Below are 18,277 nucleotides of genomic sequence, written 5' to 3'. Positions count from 1 at the left end.
AAATCTCTGCTGTGTGTGATAATTGGGGAGCTCGTGTTGAGACTAAGAGGAAGTAAGATGGGTGTAAAGAGAAAGAGTAATAGTAACAGAAGTGCAAGAATAAATAAAAATGTAAACACAACTGGGTATTGGAGAATCTGCATAATAACAACATCTCGGTCACATTTCCCATCTTCTTCTTCATGCGGATTGAGTAAGGGAAAGAAGATTATAAGGTTTAACAGTAATGGGAAAAAGAGCCGCAAATCAATAGAAAAATTCATGTTTGCAAATTGTAATTGAATAAATTTCTGCCTGCTCTTTAGAATGTCCGCTGCTCTGGGTTTCGTTATATATAGAAGTAGAAAACGAGGGGAGAAGGGGGAAGAATAAGATAAGAAAGTTCCTGAGAAGCGAGTCGGACACACTTCATGGGAACAAAATGAAAAGTCTCTTCTTCACTACGGGAAAATTTGATGTCTTGTAGTGGGCTATAACTTAGAAGAATAAACTATAGAACAAATACAAATTATTTGTATAAAGTTTATGATTTATGTATACTTTATCTTTAGTTCAAAACTATTTAATTATATAAGAATATATATCAAATATATACTTGAAAAGGGCACATATAGTTTTATTGAACTTAAAATCACTTAAATAGATACTATTAAATACGTATTTAAAGTGGGTTCACATAATTTTATTGACTTTAAAATCACTCAATTAAATGCTAAATCATAAGTTATATAAAAAAGTTTGTTCAATTTATTCGTTGCTAAATTTATAATCCTCATGATGTCACACTTGGAACATGGTTTCAATTTTGAGATTTCATCATCTTGCCGGCTCTGCTTAAAGTCAGAGATTTCTGCTTTGAAAGAGTTCATCACTTGTATATATTCTCTCGTCTACACTTTCACATCGGTCACTTATCTCATATAATTCATCACTTATATTATTGTGGGCTGCCAACTGCTGGTATTTCTCATTCACCATGTTCATATCGATCACTTATCTCATAGAGTTCTTCACTGATGTTATTGTGGGCTGCGAACTGCTGGTATTTCTCATTCACTGTGTTCGCTTGTGTATAATGCACCTGGTATTTTCTCATTCAATAAGTGTCTCTTTCAGATTATCACTTGTCTAAAATCAATCAACGACTAACAAGCAAGCATTTCTCATTTGATTTGAGGATTCTTTTCCCACTCCTGCTAAATTTCATTATCTTCTTTCTGCTGTTATTCAAATCCAATGTGAAAAATCTTGGGATGTTGCAGTGCAGCTTCTTCTACTCCTGCTAACATGCCATTCTTCTTTTTTTATCCTTTCTATTCTGCTAATACTAGTTCTACTTCCACTTTTTCTTTTATAATCTCCATCATCAATCAAAAATAAATTCATCGAAACTCAGAACTACCTCAAATTAATCTCTAGCAAGGCGACTGCAACTTCAAACAACTTGTAATCGATGCTGTAGGAGGTGGCCTCCATAAGAGACATTATAGTCAGATGCAAACTCTTAAAATCTTAAATCCAGAGCAGCACTTTGCATTGTTGATACAACAAGAACAAAGTTAAGATCATAATTTTCAAAATGTAGCATTATTGATGGCCGAAGGTAGAATCTCTTTTAGATTTAAACACAATGCTTATGTCCTGCATACAATTTGAATAACAATATATGTCTGCAATATACAACAATTTTACATTGCACCCTGGTTTTAATATTGCCACTCCTAAATGAAAATTTGGGTACTTTCATTTTTTCCGATTATAAATAATAATTTTACTAAATAACAAAACTATTTATAAAAACAATAAAACTATACATACTCATTTTGAGTATGTAAATAGATATACCTTTAATATCTATTATTATATGATTGAGTAAGTTTAAATTAAAGATAAAATAACGCTTAATCACATAATGACACACATAAGTGTGTACTCAAATTAGGTGTTTATAGTATTACTCTTATAAAAACTCTAGACCTAATATTGAAACTCCTTAATCATTTCAAACATATATTTATCAAACAAGCTTTAAAAATAACACCAAGGACTATACAATCTCTCAAAATTCTGAATCAATATATGAAAACTAAACAAGCTGAACCTTACAGTAAAGATAAAAGTTGTTTTTCAAAAAGCAAAATCAACATCAACACACACACACACACATATATATAACTATGATACAAGCTTGTTCCTATGATATCAACAAAACAACATTTTGGTTCCCAGTTGAAATTTAAGAGTGCACTCTCCTTCAACACAAGGCTGAATAGAAATGTGCATATTCACACCATCATCAAACCATATTTTTTCTTAAGTAATGAATGGTGGAACTTAGATGTGGAGCTACCTTGGGAGAGGCAGTATGTTCTGAATTGGATTTAATGGCAGAGGGGCATTTGACAGGTTCCCAAATGGAAGTTTGGGAGCCACTGCTGATGTTTCTTTCTCTTTCAGGACTGGAGCTACAGTGGGATCCTGCATAAAATGCAAGTGAACTCTATTAGAACTTCAAATACAAAGCTTCAACAAATTTGTGGATATGAAATTATGATTTTCAGTAAAAAATCTTACAGAGGAAAGCCCCCCAATTGGAGATGCAAGAGGATCCATGTTTTCAGCATTCCATTTTGCAGGTACTAGTTTTCTTGTCTGTTGAGAGAGCTCCCTGTTGTTTCCACAAAGGGTAAATATATTTTGAATTCTTACTCTTCTAGAGGACACTGCATCCTTAGAACTATCAGGTTCTTGAGATGTCAAATCAAGTTTTTGAGGAGAAGTTGTCACGGAGCCAGTAATAAGACTGATACCGGGGCTACTTCCATCAGCCATCCTGCTTGAACATACCCTCTTTTCCTCTATTATAACCTTCTCCACTTCTTCATTCTCCATATTCTCTTTATGTTCCTCCTCTTCTACTTCTTCCTCCTCAAAAACAGTGCTCAAACATACTAATTTCTCACCATATTTTGATGTAAAAACATTGGGATCTAAAATCTCAGCAAAAGGTTTTGCTTGAAGATAGTTGTTACAGCCGTGGATATTGGTACTATCTACTTGATTATAATTTCCATTTACATATTTCACTTCACGAGCAGATGGCTCATCACCCATGTCCAGGTCCATTGATTTTACCATCCCTGGGTCCTCATCTGCATACATGCCCATCAGCCTTCTGGCAAAGCTGCTTCCATCCAGGTCTCTAGAACCACGCATCTCTTGATCCCTTGAATGTTGAAGTTCAAACTCAATTTCCTCTAACCTCCTCCTAAGCATTTCAACTTCCTGCTGTTGCTGCAGTATCCTTTCTTCCATTCTTCTCCTCTCCATTTCAACAAACTCCTCAGCCATTCTCTGACACTCCTCCAATTTCTTCTCTAGCTCACATTTGAGAACCTGAGTTCGCTCTGTCACCTTCAGGTTGATCTCTTGTTCGCTCACTTCAGGTTCCTTCCCTTCCATAACTTGGAGTTTTTCTCTCAACCGAGCAACTTCTTCTTCTTTCTTTAAGAGCTGTTCATGTGCTTCATTACGCTCTTTCTCTCTCAACTTGTTCTCCATTTGCAGCTTATAAATAAACTGGTCCATGGCAGCAATCCTGGATCCCAAAATGATTGTAGATGAATAATCTTCAGTGCCAAATTTATCCTTGACTGGTGTATGAGGCCCACGAATAATACATTTTGCCTTTGCACCATACTCAAGCGTACAAATTGTCTTATGTATTTCCTTTGGATCTGGACTTGCACACAGAATCATTAAGATTTTCGATTTATCATCCTCAAAAGAATCCTGAAGAAAATGGGAAATAGTCAAACGAAAATGAAAGAAAAACCTTGTGAAAAGTTGCATGAATATCAGTGGAACCCACCTGCAGAAGCATTGTTAATTTGCTATCTCTGAAAGGAACGTGAGAATCACCATTTGCAATGGATTCAACTACTCTCTTTAATGCTATATTTCCTTGGTTGATCTTTGCTGTCTGCAATTTCCAGGGAAGCATGGATCAATTTTAATTGCTAGAAAAAAATTTAAAAAAAAAAAGTTACAAAAAAAAAAAAAAAAAGGTCAGGCAACCCAGAGTTGGCTGAGAATTAGTGTAAGAAGATTAGTCAAGTACCAAAATTGAACAAGGGCAGAAAGATATAATACACAGATAGTTTTTATAGAGTACCTGCATTTTGGCCTCAAATCCAGTTTGACCAGCTTGATCAATGTTTTCAGAACCAGCCATGTCAACAAGCATGAGCCGTCCTCCCACTGTTGGGACATCAAGAATTATCTGTGGATAATTATAATACATATGTTAAGTTATTCTTAAACGTGAAAAAAATTTGTATAGCTTGAAAAAATTTCAACAGTATAATGCCAAATGCATTGAAGATCTTCTGTGCATATTCATAACTGTGGCAATATTGTAGACAAGTTCAACAAGGATTATACCATGCAGTGGCTTCGTGAACTCCGCTCATTACATTGTGTGCTTTTCACAATCCTTCTTTTCTCCACTTTTTGAATCTCCTTGGAAATCTTTCCAGCTTCAATTCCAGATATGAAGGTTGCATTCTTTGCCTTTTTCCCCATTACTTCAAGCCTCACCTAAAAATTTATTTTACAAAACAAAAAATAATGCTTATAATTAGTGGCCCTGTATTAAGGAAAAGGAGACGGTATAATTTATATCAGCAAATAAAAGATAACAGAATCAAGTATTATGATGAACTATGTCAATGATACAATACAACACAGCATTGTACAAAGATAATGCCGCTTTAATGTTCCAAATTACAAGTTGATACAAATTAGACCTGTATAATGAGATAGACCGATTAAACAGCATCTCACTTCTCATTAGTTTGCAATAAAATTTAGAAGGCACCATGAAATGGAAAACTTATAGATTCTTCTAACTAATTATGGTTTAACATTAGGCGTTGGGTAAGGGCAAAATTACTTTGTACTTTTCACACAAGTTAGTAACAATCCTAGAGAGTCTATTCCAATTATAACAGGAGTTTGGGCAGACCAACTCTGCCATATGAACTCTAGCATAATGCAATTTCATCAATAACTCAATATTAAGAAATCAGAGTCAATTAATTATCGCTAAATAATCAAACTTTAATTGCTATCGATACCTCCAACAAACGTAGAAAGTTTCTGTTTATATCACTCAAACAAGAATGGCAACATCCATCCTAAAAACAACAAGAATCCTCTTCTCTAGGAAATACATAATCATCCAACAGCAATTTCCGAAAAATTAAAAATTATACTAACAATGTTAGAAATATTTAACAAAAATAATATGAAAACAATACCACTAAAAGCAAAGGCTTAATGCCAAATATAGCATCAACAAATGTATCATCCAAAATCATAGAAACACAAGCAACAAACGCCAACACACTCGTACAGAAACACCACATTCAAACTAAATTTCATAATCAAGAATTGAAGAAAAAAATTATCAGAAAATTACCTTAGATCCACTGCCTTTAGGCCACCCAATTCCCAATCCACCCCCACTATTACTTGACAAAAGATCATAAATCTCCTCATTATAAATCTCCAAAACAGTCACTTGAACAAATGTCTCAAACCCAATTCTCTCCCCATTCGAATCACCGCCGCCTTCCTTTTCATCCCCCAAAATATCCCTCAAAGCCCTGTACACAATCCCTGCTTGCTTAGCGCACCCAAACATTGTGTGACTCTTGCCGGAACCAGTTGGTCCGTACATCATTACTGTGCATTTATCCCCCATTTTCACTCCTTTGATTCTTGACTCCACAAACTTCTTGTAGAAGCAATCAAGATCCTCTTCTTCCGACAAAGAAACCCCATCAAGAGTAAAATCCCTGTACCCAATGTCAGCCCTCAATCTCAAGGTTTGTTTATCTGGGTTGATTTGCAAGACTGAAACCGATTTTTCTTTTTCTTTGGTGTTATTGTTGGGAAAGTTCCGTATTCTTCCAATAACTTCTATCGGGTGTTCTTGTGAAGGGACTTCTTTGGCTGTAGAATTAGGGTTTGGAGAAGGGTGCGCTGTGATTCTTGCTGAATTGAAGTTAAGGCGGTGTTTTGATTGTGGGGTTTTGAATTGGATTTGGTTGGCTTTGGAAGATGATGGTGTTGGAGCCATTTTGAACGAAACCCAGAATTTGCTGGGTATATCCCAAAGAATAAAATGATTCAAGACGGTATTAAAATTTCAACTGAGTTAGAGAAAGTGAAAGAGAACCCTTCGAAGAAACAGAGTCAATACTCGAGAAGAGAGACGAAGAAAATTGTTTTGAAGTAAGATGAAATATAGCCGTTACAAAAGTCTAACGTCTTTCTCTGGTGGGACTCTTGGAGGGTTAATTTCATATTTGGTTTATCTCGTGACACACCCACGCATATTTTTAAATACACCACCATAATGGTTTCTTTTGGTTTTGTTTTACACTTTTACTGATTAAATTTTACGAGTGTTATGTATAAAAATAATATATATAATTTTATATATAAATAATAATATGTTATTATTTTATTATTAGATTTTATTTTCTCAACTAAAAAAATAAATTATCAACTTTAAATTTAAAATTAATGTGATTTTAGTTTAAAATAAATAATATTATTATTTCATTTAATTAAAATTAAACATAATTGAATTAAACTATAATTAGAAAAATGTATTAAAAATAATAATACGTACCAAATTATTATATTTTTTCTAATTGAAAGGAAATTTTTTTCTTTTTATATTCAAAAAATTAGACTTTTCGATTTTTCTCTTTAATAACCCAAAATTTAACTATTTTTTTCATTTAAGGTATGCAACTATTAACTTGATTCTAACATGTTAAATAGCAATAATATTACAATTTTTTCATTAATAATGTTGAATTTATCATTTTATGTCATTGATTTTGACATTAAGATTGAATTTAAATTGAGTGGAATTCAAGCTCAGTTTGAATTAGATAAAGTCAAACTTGTCTTAAGAGAGTTCAAACTTGATTCATTTGAGAGGAATTAAACTCAAACCAAGCTTTGAGTTCAATTTAATATTAAAACAACGATATTTTTATATATATTGGTTACAATGACACCGTTTTAATTAATTTATATCAAACTTTTTTTATGTTTATAGGTTTGACGAACCTAAACAATTCTAAAACTTAAATTTACACTTTAAAATATTTAACTATCGAATTCGAGCTTAAACTCGCTTAAACTAAACTCATTTTGAACTTATTTGAGTTAAGTTTAAACTCAAAATAAACTCGATTTGAATCTTTCCTAATTAACATTTTAGGCTGTGGACAATTTATATGTTAACTTTCCTTTTTTTTTTTCTATAACTTCCATTTACATCTCCCCAACACAATATCTGGAAATGGAAATTTCACAAACACTCCATAACTTTCATTTTTTTCCATAATTCTCATTCATTGCTGATCTTATTTAGAATGGAAATCAATATCCTAACTTCCTACATTGTCTTCTCACATTTCCATCCAATGTCTTTTGCCATTGTCTCTAGAGATAGCTTAAATGACAAAAGAGTAAGATTCTACACATGAAAACAAAGTTCAAATCTCTATCAAAGATATTTTAAGATTAAACTTACTTTTGACTTACATGGTACAGTAATTGTAAAATTAATTTCCGTAGTACAATCTTACTGCATTCAAAATCTCTGTTTCAATTCAACTTCAACTCCCAAACCTTTCCTTATTATCACTGCATTGCATAAATCCCACGTCTGAGTTCCGATTATTTACGCCCAGAAACATGGCCTGCAGATGAAAATCAGAAGCCACGGCCATGGCTATCAAGGCTTATCTAATATCTCCGAAGTCACTTTCTTTGTCCTTGACATGTTTAAAATGGCTATGGCTAATAAATGAAACTTGATCACAATGAATAACAAAAATGTGAGACAGAAACGTTATAGGATAAGGAACATAGATTTCACTTCAGCTTCCATCTAATTTAAATGAACAAGATGATTGCAAACACCCTTTCCTAATTCGAGAGCTGAAATGTTTTACCATTAAAATACAATAACAAGAATCCATCAGAAGAAGAAATAAAATGTCAAATTCTGTCACCTGTCATGGAAGTGATGAAAGAGTATATGTACAACGTTTAAATATACAAAATTATACAATGGTTACTTGTTCCTGGAAAAAATAAACTGCTTTACAATCGATTCCTTATGCTACTTCGTGTACATATCAATCAAAATTAACATGTAAAATTAAACAATTAAAAGAACTAGGAATAAAAAGATGAGAACATACATTGGGCCATGGGAGTTGGAGTTTTAAGGGATATTATACACTCTGCATATGCGAAAACATTAAGAGATCACAAAAACCCTGAGCTCTCCTCTTTCTCCTCTGGTTATGCGGGTATCACTGTCAAGGTAGGTAACTTCAAATTCACCACTTCCTGGATTAGATGGAGACCTTAATGCATCTGGAAGCCGAGGAATCTCCAGCGGTGGAAGTTGTGATAAGTTTCCGGTTGTCTTTACAGTTGTTTTTTCAAATGTTATTTTAATCTTTGAAGATCCTATTCTCACCAAAAGGAAAGCTTTATCAGAAGAGTTACCTCTTTCACAACAGAGAATACTATGCCATAGATGCAAAATAATCTAGAAAACAAAAGATGAGTTCCAAGAAGCACCAACCTATAAGTTCAAATTTGTGGGCTAATGTGGCTGTTACTTCAACAGGAGGCAGCGGCCATGGAGCACCCAATTCAAGTTCAACTATATTATCAAAATCTTTACTCAAGACATCAATTCGTTGAAAGACCTGAACACATAGTATTATTCATTTAGATCTTAGAAAATTCATGAATTTATAGAGATGAAGTAATTTGTTCACTTGGCTGGCATAGAGCAGATCACTTTGGAGCATCCAAGTTGATTAATTTGTTATCACATGGCTTCTATTTTCTGTTAAATTAACTACCTAATCAGCTAATCTTTAAATTAAATGGCTTAATAGCACTAGAATAGGCATTGATAACATTCTAGGAGTCACACGGCAGATTATTTGCTATTTTCCCCAAGTGCCATGTCTACAGATGAAGTGCTTTTATATTACATATTTGGCCCAACACTCAGGTAAAGTCACAGCCTTTCCAACCTTCTAGACACTGCTACTAATGATCAAACAGACCAATGTGCCAAAATCAAAATAATGAAGAATCATAAACAAAATCATATTATCGTAAAAATAGCAAACCTGGCCCAGAGTAATGGGAAGTAGCCTTCCAGTTGGAGGTCCAGGGCGACTCCCCCCTAAAGTACGAGATGAGAATGCACTGCTGTATAGCAATTTCCAACGCCCTTGCAGTTTATCGATTTCGACTGAGAGATCTAAAGGTCCTCCAACAGCTTCAAGCTCTTTGGCAGCAGCGTCAGCCTTTTGTAGATCATCTGTGTTTGCAGCAAGGCCTCTATTCAGCCCAGACACAGCACTCTGTATTTGATCAACCCCTATGTATCAATAGACTACCAATATACAACGTGAATGAAATGTCTGCGTCTGTGCAGGCAACCATGTTTTCTTCTAACCATGTCCACACTTAAAATTTGACTGATGAAAATTTGACTGAGAGATAGAACAGATTCAGTGGTATACTTGTTCATATTTTCTCTACGCTTTCAAAGATGGAGATTTGAATCAAAAGCAAACAAAATTCAAGATCAGAGATACAGCAGTCAGTTTACAACATGCAACTCTTAAAGCCTCCTCCACCTCAGAGTCATGACCTGAAATTCTTGCATACAGTTTAACTAAACATAAACAATTCTATTGGGATATTCATCTCAATTAAACATTTTTTTTTTTTGGAAAGTCATCTCAATTAAACAATTGAAATCATTAAAACCATCAATTGCACAATAAGGAAGCCCGAAGTAATGAGACAAAAAGTTACAAAATTTCGTTACTCTATTGTGGAATTTAGCAGTAAACTTTGACACCCAATTTTATTTCGAAAGATAAAGCAGCGAACAACTTTAGCAGTACCCAGTTAAACAAATTATCAATAAAAAAATTAAAAAAACATAATTTCTGGTTCTAAATCGAAAATGGATTAAAAAAGAAGTACCCAGCTGAGGAAAAGAAAGGCTCATCATCCGCGTCAGTAATAAAGAAAGATAGCCACACCCAGCAAAAGCTTACCAGCAACTTGAGCTTCAAGGAAGCAAGGAGTTCACTCTTGGCTTCAAATTCATCAGAAGGAGGAGGAGGAGGAGGTGGGTCAAGAACAGAGACTCCATCCATGGCTGACCTCAGAACAAGACTTCTTCCCCTTCGACATTGTTCATCATTAAGAAGCGAAGCACGCCCTATTGAAGATTGAGAAGAGAAAGTTTTAGTGGGCAGAATATATTTGGTGGAGGAAGGCCAAGAAGAAGATGGTGAAGAAGAAGAAATTAAGGTTGGAGAATGAAAGAGATATGTTATAGAAGCCATCTGGGTTTCAGGGTTTTGGGAACTAAATAATCGATGTCGCAAAACGTAGTTGTTATTCCAGATCCAGAGTGTGTGTGTGGTGTGGGTAGCAAAGAAGAGAGAGGAGAGACAGGAACCAATGACACGCAGAAAACTGATTAGGTTTTGTCATGTTTCTGCTAATTTCTCTCTGTAGAATCTTCTTGATGCTCGTTTTCCACCATTTATTGCGATACCGGCCTTCTATTACCGCTCATTTACGGGATAATGATACAATGTCGAGAGTTCTGTAGTTTTCCTTCCTTTTATTTTGGGTAATTTTACGTGTGTATTATACATAATTTTATATATAAATTAAAATTAAAATTAAAATAACATTTAATAATTTAATAATATATTATTATTGTCATATAAAATTATATATAAAAATAATTACATAATTTTATTATTTTATTTTTTAATTAAAAAATGGGATAATCTTTTGTACGATATTCACAGTATATGAATTTTTTCATAACACTCTTTATATTCTAGTAATATTCTATTACTAATAGTGATATGACAGTTAATCTATCTTTTATTACTTTCATTATTTTGTTTAGTTTATTATGATGTTCTATCATGTATTTACTATGAACAATTATAAAGAGTATTATGAAAAAATTTATATAATGTTTGTCTCGAGAACACTTGAAAAAAAAAAAAGACTATAAAAGATTACAAAAAGGATTGAAAGTGAAGGATCCTCTTACATGACTTTTTTCTTCGTTTTTATACTAAGGAGAGAAGTCGTTGTCGTCATCAAGGAGTATATGGTGCTTTGGGGTTTTCTTTAGTATGCATATTCATTTAATTAAAAAGATATGTGTATCGTTTAGATTAACACATATTATAAATAATTTGATATATTATCACTATTTTACATTTAATATAATGTATGTTGTCTAACCACCTTAATTACTTTACACTTAACGTGCCTTGGAATAATACAACCATCTTGTATTAAATGTGACATATTTTATTTGGTTAGCAAGTGATGATTATACCCAAATGCCTACTTCAATAGTCTTGATATTTTATTTGATGGCAAACACTTTGACGATAATCTTACAACTTAATACTTTCTCTTATTGGAGGAAATAAATCATTCCCATTATTAAGGTGGGACCTAGAGTATTCACTTTACCTGACTATATACATTTAAGCGATATGAGTTATCCATACGCTCTTTGCAGGAGTAGCCTAAACACTTGATGTGGTGCTTAAGTTGTTTGAATGTTGGGTGCTCATCGGACATTTGCCATGTGGTAACTAGGTGTTGTTTAAGGTACAATTATTAAAAGGTAAAGTTTACTCGCACAACATTTACTTCCTAATTTTTGGAGTGTAAGTATGAGTTCAAAAACTCTTTATTTCTAAGTGTGCATGCTAACATTGTGTTAGAAACATTGGTCATTTCATAAGATTTTAAGTTATTCCACTCAAAAACGAGTAACTTTTTACAAAGAGAGTTCGTTTTAAAACTTGTAAATTGGAACACACATTCCTTTGCACGAAATGCTTATTCCACGGGATTTTTTTAAATTTATATATCCTTTTTAGAGTCAACTACTCTATTTTAGACAAATAATTAAATCACGTTTAAAAACAAATTTTATAGTATATAAAGAAGTCTTGGAATTGAGAGAAGTGCTCTAAAAAAAAATATAATCTTAATCTAATTTTTATACTAAAATCTCATATTTTCACTCTTATTTAACCCATTCTCGGACTAATTTACTAATATTAGTTATATTATAAGAACCCATATAATCACTTTATACACCTATATACATTTAAGTGACATAAGTTATCAATACGTTTTTTACATGATTTATCCATATGCTCATTGTTTGGTCGATATTCAAATCAAATTGAGCTAAAACAAGAGCAAACTTGAGTTCGATTCAAATCCTAAATAGACAATTCAAGTTTATTTATGGTAGTTGGAGATGTCATAGGGTTTTTGAGATGATAAATGGTGTCATTGACGAAATTATAAATTTTGTCAGTAGAATAAATAATATTATCGAGAAAGATTTAAATTGAATTATTAAACTAAAACTTTAACTTAAATAAAGTTGAATATCATACTAACTTAAATTGATTTAGTTCAAATCCAGTCTTACTTATTGTGGTATGCCAAAGTTGCTCGAACGTTAAGTATTCACTATATCGTCGCATTAAGAAGAGACCACTTCTTTGTTATGGAGGTCTGTCTACTCTCTAAACTTTTGCTATGTTTTCCAAACATATTGCATTTCGGGCAATATATTCCTCCCGTTGTGTCAAATAAATTTAACAGATTTTTAAAATTTTATAAGTAGGTGTAAAAACAGTTCTTTCAAACTTAATGGGTAAAACATGTTATTTTATCAAACCCTGCGTGAAAACAGTCTTCTGGCTCACAAAATATTTGAAGTGCTTACACTTAATGTCCGCAGTGGTCAGGCACCCAATCTAAAGAAAATTCAAAACTCAAAATGACATCCATTTCCCGCCCATTCCCCCTTCATTTTAAACTCAAAAAATACACAAATCACTTCACATTCTTAAAATCACATACCTCCCATCTACTGCTAATTTACCAAAGTACCCATGTCTTCTTTACCTGTTCACCGCCAAACAGATCGCGGCGGTGGAACTAAACCTCAAACCCCAAATTCAATCTCCAACAACTTTAGTTCAGCTCTCAAGAAATCTTCTTCAGGGAAGGAAAACCCTAGGCTTGCTCTTCGGTCTCAGAAGCCAACGATGCGTTCACTGCCACGTGTTGAGAAATCGGCCGGAGAAAACAGAGATTCGCGCGTTCGGAGGTCCACTTCATCGGCCCCAAGAGGTAGGAGCCAGAGTCCATCTGAATTTATTAGAGTTTTTAGTGATGTGAAGAAAGATAAGGTCGCTAGGGTAACTGTTGAGAAGAAGGGGTCTAGGGATTTTAATATGAAAAAGACTGAATTGGGTAGTAATGAGAAAAGGCATTTCAGTGATTTTAAAGAAAATAATGCGATTGGGGTTAAGATGGAGAAAAAGTGTGAACAAGAGATGAATTTAAGTGGGGTTAAGGTTTTACGTAGTAGTTGTGAAAAAGACGTTTATTTGACCTCAACCTTGGGGAAAAGAAATGGAGTTATTAGTGTTAATGGAAGCAATGAGAAGCGTCATGAAAAGGGTTGTCCAAAAAGTGGCTCCAAAGTTGAGATTTCTGATACAGATGTAAGCTTCAAACATTATGATAAGATTGAAAAGATTGGGGCTTGTGTTGATTTGGATTTAAAGGAATCTGGTCAGAAATCTATTAGTGATTCCAAGGTTTTGGAGACTTCTAAAGGGAAGGGTGTCAATGAAGAAGTTTCAAGTACTCGAGTTGGAATCAACTATCCTAGTAAGCTTCATGAGAAGCTCACTTTTTTAGAAGGAAAGGTGAAGAGAATTGCATCAGATATTAAGAGGACTAAAGAAATGTTGGATATGAATAACCCAGATGCCACAAAGGTGATTCTTTCTGATATTCAGGAAAAGATATCGGGGATTGAGAAGGCCATGGATAATGTTGCAGGTGATTCTGAGGGTAAAATTGCTGGTGTGAAATATGTGGGAAATGATAATTCAGGTAGCAACATTGTTGAGAAGAGTAAATGTCAAAGAATGGAAAGTGTAAATAGTTTGCGTGGTGAATTGAAAAGTGAGGAATTAGAAGCTAGGTTATTCCCCCATCATAAGTTGCTCAGAAATCGAATCTCATTGAAATCATCATCAGGGAGCTCTGGAAGTCTTGAACCAAACACTGCTGGACCCAGTAACAATTTAAAGGTGGAGAAGTTGTTGAGTCCTATTGAGGACAACCCAATAGCTTTAGAATTTTTGGCTTCACTGAATAAGGATCAATCTGCTGTTACCTTTACTGATGGACAGGGTGGTTTGGACTTGGAGTGTTGTGAAGTTCTTGAAACAGATGAGGCTGTGAATTCAGGAGAGCAAGGTTTGTCGAATGTGTTCAATGGTAAAAGTGATGCAGACCTCATTCTCACGACTGATGAGAGGTTTGATGAGTTTGAAGATCAGGAGAATGTACCAGAAAATATAACAGGGAAGCAGACTGAAGATAGTTGCATTTATCAGCTGAATGAAATAGGCCTAAAGACTTCAACAGGAGGATGGTTTGTCTCAGAAGGAGAGTCGGTTCTTCTTGCTCATGATGATGGCTCGTGCTCCTTCTATGATATAGCTAATTGTGAGGTACATAATCTTGTCTGTGTTTAAAATGTCCATATGAGTTTCTTTGTTAAAATTTTCAACTTGTTCTGGTCAACGGAATTTTCGCTTAAATCAGAGCTGTTATGAATATCTGTCATATTTCACATTTCCGCGTGTAATGCCTGCTTTTACATGCTTCTTCCCCAAGGAATTTGCAGGTTTACTAATGCTTCCTTATAAATGTATTGTAATTGTTTTCTAGATGCTCACTCCTCAAGCCAAATCATGTTTATACTGCAGCTGACACAAATCCATATGATTTTATATTAATATAAAGAGAATGATATTTTCGTGGATGAAACCTAACTAATGGAATATCACTTGGGATGTGTATAATGATGGTCCACACTGTTTCAGGATAAGGCTGTGTACAATGCCCCAGCAGGAGTTTCACCTACGATCTGGAGAGATTGTTGGATAATTCGTGCAGCTAGTGCAGATGGCTGCTCAGGAAGATATGTTGTAGCTGCATCCGCTGGTAATACTCTTGATTCAGGATTTTGTTCATGGGATTTTTATACCAAAGATGTGAGAGCTTTCCATGTTGAAGGTGAAGGAACAACAACTTCTAGAAGAGTTCTTGCTCCTTTACCTAATAATAATATGTATACTAGAAATGCTTTGTCCAGTGTTTTGCTACCAGAAAGTCGGCAATGGTGGTATAAACCATGTGGACCTCTGATTGTCTCAACTGCCACCCATCAGAAGGTTGTCAAAATTAACGACATCAGAGATGGTGAGCAAATTATGAAATGGGAGGTTCAAAAGCCTGTGTTAGCAATGGATTATTCTAGCCCTTTGCAATGGAGAAATAGAGGGAAAGTGGTTATAGCTGAATCTGAATCAATATCATTGTGGGATGTTAACTCTCAAAATCCTCAAGCATTACTATCTGTTTCTTCTTCTGGCCGGAAAATCTCAGCTCTTCATGTGAACAACACTGATGCTGAATTAGGTGGAGGGGTTCGACAAAGGTGATACTTTACTCTGTGCTTTAGGTAGTTGTCTTAATTTTCATGTTCTTATGTTTCTGGATTTGTTTGTTCAGTTATTGCTCTCTCAAATGCTCTTTCCTGCATATTCTTTTCTGCGTGATTGATGTTTTTGTATAATTTATCTTCTGATAGCTGTTTCTTGTCTCAGCCCAATTTTTTTTTTTCCCCTCCCGCTTGTAGGAGATGATACTGTCATTCCTAAGTAAATAAATGTAGTAGTTCATGTAATAATATGATTAGTACATTGAGAAGCTATGTAATATGCTTTGCTGCTTCTAAAATACTTAATGTTTGGAATACAGAGTGAGTTCTGCAGAAGCTGAAGGAAATGATGGTGTTTTCTGCACTCATGATTTGATTAACATCTTGGACTTCCGTCATCCCACTGGTGTTGGTCTTAAGATTCCGAAATTTGGTATCAATGTGCAGTCAGTTTATTCTCGTGGGGACTCAGTCTTTCTTGGTTGCAGTAATGTAAGGTCAACGGGAAAAATGCAGTCCTCTTCACAGGTGCAGCAGTTCTCATTGCGAAAACAAAAGCTATTTACCACGTACTCACTGTCAGAATCCAGTGCTCACTCAAGTCACTCAGCAATTACACAAGTTTGGGGAAATTCGAACCTGGTCATGGGTGTTTCTGGGCTAGGGCTGTTTGTTTTTGATGCACTGAAGGATGATGAATTGCAACCCCTTACGAATGAATTCAACGGTAACCAAAAAGTTAGAGAAATTATTGGTCCAGATGATTTATATTCCCCTTCTTTTGATTACCTAGGATCTCGGGTTCTTCTTATATCAAGAGATCGCCCAGCATTATGGAGGTACTTCACTTAAGGTGTGATACATGCTTTAAAACTGTTCTTATGATATGCCTCCAGAGAATATAAGCATAACTATGCTCTTCTTTATGTCTTGTTATTTATTTTATGTTTTTGAAGACATTAGAAGTAAATTTATACGATAGAAGCAGTGCTTCCAGCTGCTTGATTTGGAAAATGGGAGGGCCACAATGTTCTCTATATTGCTATCTACCTTTGCTTATGGCATATTTGTTAAGGATTAAACTTCTAATGCTATATATGCATAATTGATGTCTCCTTAAATTATTTTGCTGACAAGATTGATAGCTAGAGATGATAGTAGATCGGACCGGATCAATCTTGATGCATCCCGTTGGTGGCTTTTTTATTGGGTTAGCCTAGCAAAATCTCAAAGCTTGGACACGATTTTGGGCTTCTAGATTGTGTCCCCATGTGCCCTTAAAAGGGTTAGTCTAAAAAATAAATATTTATTTTTTAATTATATAAAATTAACTGTTTTATTATTTTGGTTATCACGACAAGCCAAATTAAATGAGTCAATTCATCTAGAAAAAATTAATTATTATAGTATCAAACTGATATATAAATCTCATCTCATAATTTATTCAGCACGTAACTCTGACATGGTATGAGGCTTTACATGATGAGTTTAAGTGGCTTAAGCCAAAAAAGTTAGATTGAGTTGGGTTGTCTTCTTTGACAGCCATCAAACAAATTTTAGATCACATTTATGGCTTGAAGTCTACGACTTTCCATTTTCACATATAACGCCTATTCTGAATTTGTTAATGGGAGTTACATGTGAAATTGAAAAAGTGGTTGACTTTAAGCTCGATTATTTATAGCAGAACATCCTTAATATCACCTACTCTAGTGGTTTAATGATTTCAATTTTACAATTATTTTAAGTCATTGCATTTAAAATAATTGTGTTAATATTTTGATAAATAAATAAGGTTAAAATCGCTTATTCCCACCAAAAGTTTAGTTTATTATTAATTTAATACTCGTAATTTTTCAAAAATCTAAATACCTATTTAACTGTTTAAATTTTATTTTATTTTTTAAAAATTCATTTGTTTTCTTTCACTCATGATATATACAATTCTTTTCTAAGTAATTTTAGTGTTACATAAGACATTGTTTTTATAGTACATATTTTTTATGTTGAAATTCAAAATCTGATTTTTCTTGACAGCTACACATCAATCAAAAGTCAAATCTAATTTAAATGAAATGAAAATGTCATTGTAAGCTCATTAAATTTAATTTGGAAGTGGTTGTAGCGAATACTATACAGGTGATCCACCCACATCAAATATGAATTAAATTATACTAATATATTAATTTTTTTAAAATCAATTATTACATTAATATATATTTAAATAAATTTAAAATAAAAAAATATAATCACATACTTAGTTACATCTGACCATATTAATATACCATATTTGTTTGGGTATTTTATACTATACAGGTACCCATAAAGTGTACTCCTGAATTTTATACTTCTGTGGGCATTTTGTAATTTTAACAAATTAGCCGGTTTGATCAGTCAAATTATAAATTAGTTTATAACCTAATTTAATTTATACATAAATATTGAATTATTTAAAATTTAATCAAATTGGATAGACCTATTAAATTAGAAAAACTATTTAAAATTAGCAAAACCAGATTTACATAATGCTGCATA

General features: G+C 33.7%; 3 protein-coding genes across 4 annotated transcripts; 1 reads left to right on the top strand and 2 right to left on the bottom strand.

Moving 5' to 3' along the window:
• Positions 1-2,057: 2,057 nt before the first annotated feature.
• LOC123220261 (kinesin-like protein KIN-10A) lies at positions 2,058-6,286 on the bottom strand. Of its 2 annotated transcripts, XM_044642361.1 has the most exons (7): positions 5,483-6,285; positions 4,444-4,599; positions 4,175-4,282; positions 3,872-3,982; positions 3,012-3,792; positions 2,575-2,966; positions 2,058-2,478 (listed from the first exon to the last, which is right to left on the bottom strand). In XM_044642361.1, exons 1-7 carry the CDS (start codon positions 6,143-6,145, stop codon positions 2,347-2,349), a joined length of 2,343 nt encoding a protein of 780 aa, XP_044498296.1. In that variant the 5' UTR covers positions 6,146-6,285; the 3' UTR covers positions 2,058-2,346. The 2 variants fall into 2 exon arrangements, with proteins under 2 accessions (XP_044498296.1, XP_044498295.1); XM_044642360.1 differs by having other exon boundaries at positions 2,575-3,792; positions 5,483-6,286.
• Positions 6,287-8,089: 1,803 nt separating this feature from the next.
• Positions 8,090-10,734, bottom strand: LOC123219945 (plastid-lipid-associated protein 6, chloroplastic). The gene is made up of 4 exons (XM_044641919.1): positions 10,197-10,734; positions 9,252-9,488; positions 8,690-8,816; positions 8,090-8,571 (listed from the first exon to the last, which is right to left on the bottom strand). The coding sequence occupies exons 1-4, from the start codon at positions 10,488-10,490 to the stop codon at positions 8,357-8,359; spliced, it is 873 nt and encodes a 290-aa protein (XP_044497854.1). The 5' UTR covers positions 10,491-10,734; the 3' UTR covers positions 8,090-8,356.
• Positions 10,735-13,015: 2,281 nt separating this feature from the next.
• LOC123219973 (KIN14B-interacting protein At4g14310) lies at positions 13,016-16,756 on the top strand. Its single transcript, XM_044641951.1, has 3 exons — positions 13,016-14,747; positions 15,123-15,739; positions 16,063-16,756. Exons 1-3 carry the CDS (start codon positions 13,107-13,109, stop codon positions 16,592-16,594), a joined length of 2,790 nt encoding a protein of 929 aa, XP_044497886.1. The 5' UTR covers positions 13,016-13,106; the 3' UTR covers positions 16,595-16,756.
• The last annotated feature ends 1,521 nt before the right edge of the window (positions 16,757-18,277 follow it).

This window comes from Mangifera indica, chromosome 7, assembly GCF_011075055.1.
Source record: "Mangifera indica cultivar Alphonso chromosome 7, CATAS_Mindica_2.1, whole genome shotgun sequence".
NCBI lineage: Eukaryota > Viridiplantae > Streptophyta > Magnoliopsida > Sapindales > Anacardiaceae > Mangifera > Mangifera indica.
The sequence above is the reverse complement of the archived record's forward strand: the minus strand, read 5'-3'. Positions and strand labels throughout refer to the sequence as shown.

Excerpts from the sequence above, each read along its gene's own strand:
- LOC123220261 (XM_044642360.1), bottom strand. The coding sequence starts at position 6,145 with ATGGCTCCAACACCATCATCTTCCAAAGCCAACCAAATCCAATTCAAA. Across the intron at positions 4,600-5,482 it reads CTAAAGGCAGTGGATCTAAG|GTGAGGCTTGAAGTAATGGG; the intron begins GTAATTTTCTGA and ends ATAAATTTTTAG. Across the intron at positions 4,283-4,443 it reads GTTCACGAAGCCACTGCATG|ATAATTCTTGATGTCCCAAC; the intron begins GTATAATCCTTG and ends AATTATCCACAG.
- LOC123219973 (XM_044641951.1), top strand. The coding sequence starts at position 13,107 with ATGTCTTCTTTACCTGTTCACCGCCAAACAGATCGCGGCGGTGGAACT. Across the intron at positions 14,748-15,122 it reads ATGATATAGCTAATTGTGAG|GATAAGGCTGTGTACAATGC; the intron begins GTACATAATCTT and ends ACACTGTTTCAG. Across the intron at positions 15,740-16,062 it reads GGTGGAGGGGTTCGACAAAG|AGTGAGTTCTGCAGAAGCTG; the intron begins GTGATACTTTAC and ends TTTGGAATACAG.
- LOC123219945 (XM_044641919.1), bottom strand. The coding sequence starts at position 10,490 with ATGGCTTCTATAACATATCTCTTTCATTCTCCAACCTTAATTTCTTCT. Across the intron at positions 9,489-10,196 it reads CCTTGAAGCTCAAGTTGCTG|AGTGCTGTGTCTGGGCTGAA; the intron begins GTAAGCTTTTGC and ends GATCAAATACAG. Across the intron at positions 8,817-9,251 it reads TTCCCATTACTCTGGGCCAG|GTCTTTCAACGAATTGATGT; the intron begins GTTTGCTATTTT and ends CTATGTGTTCAG.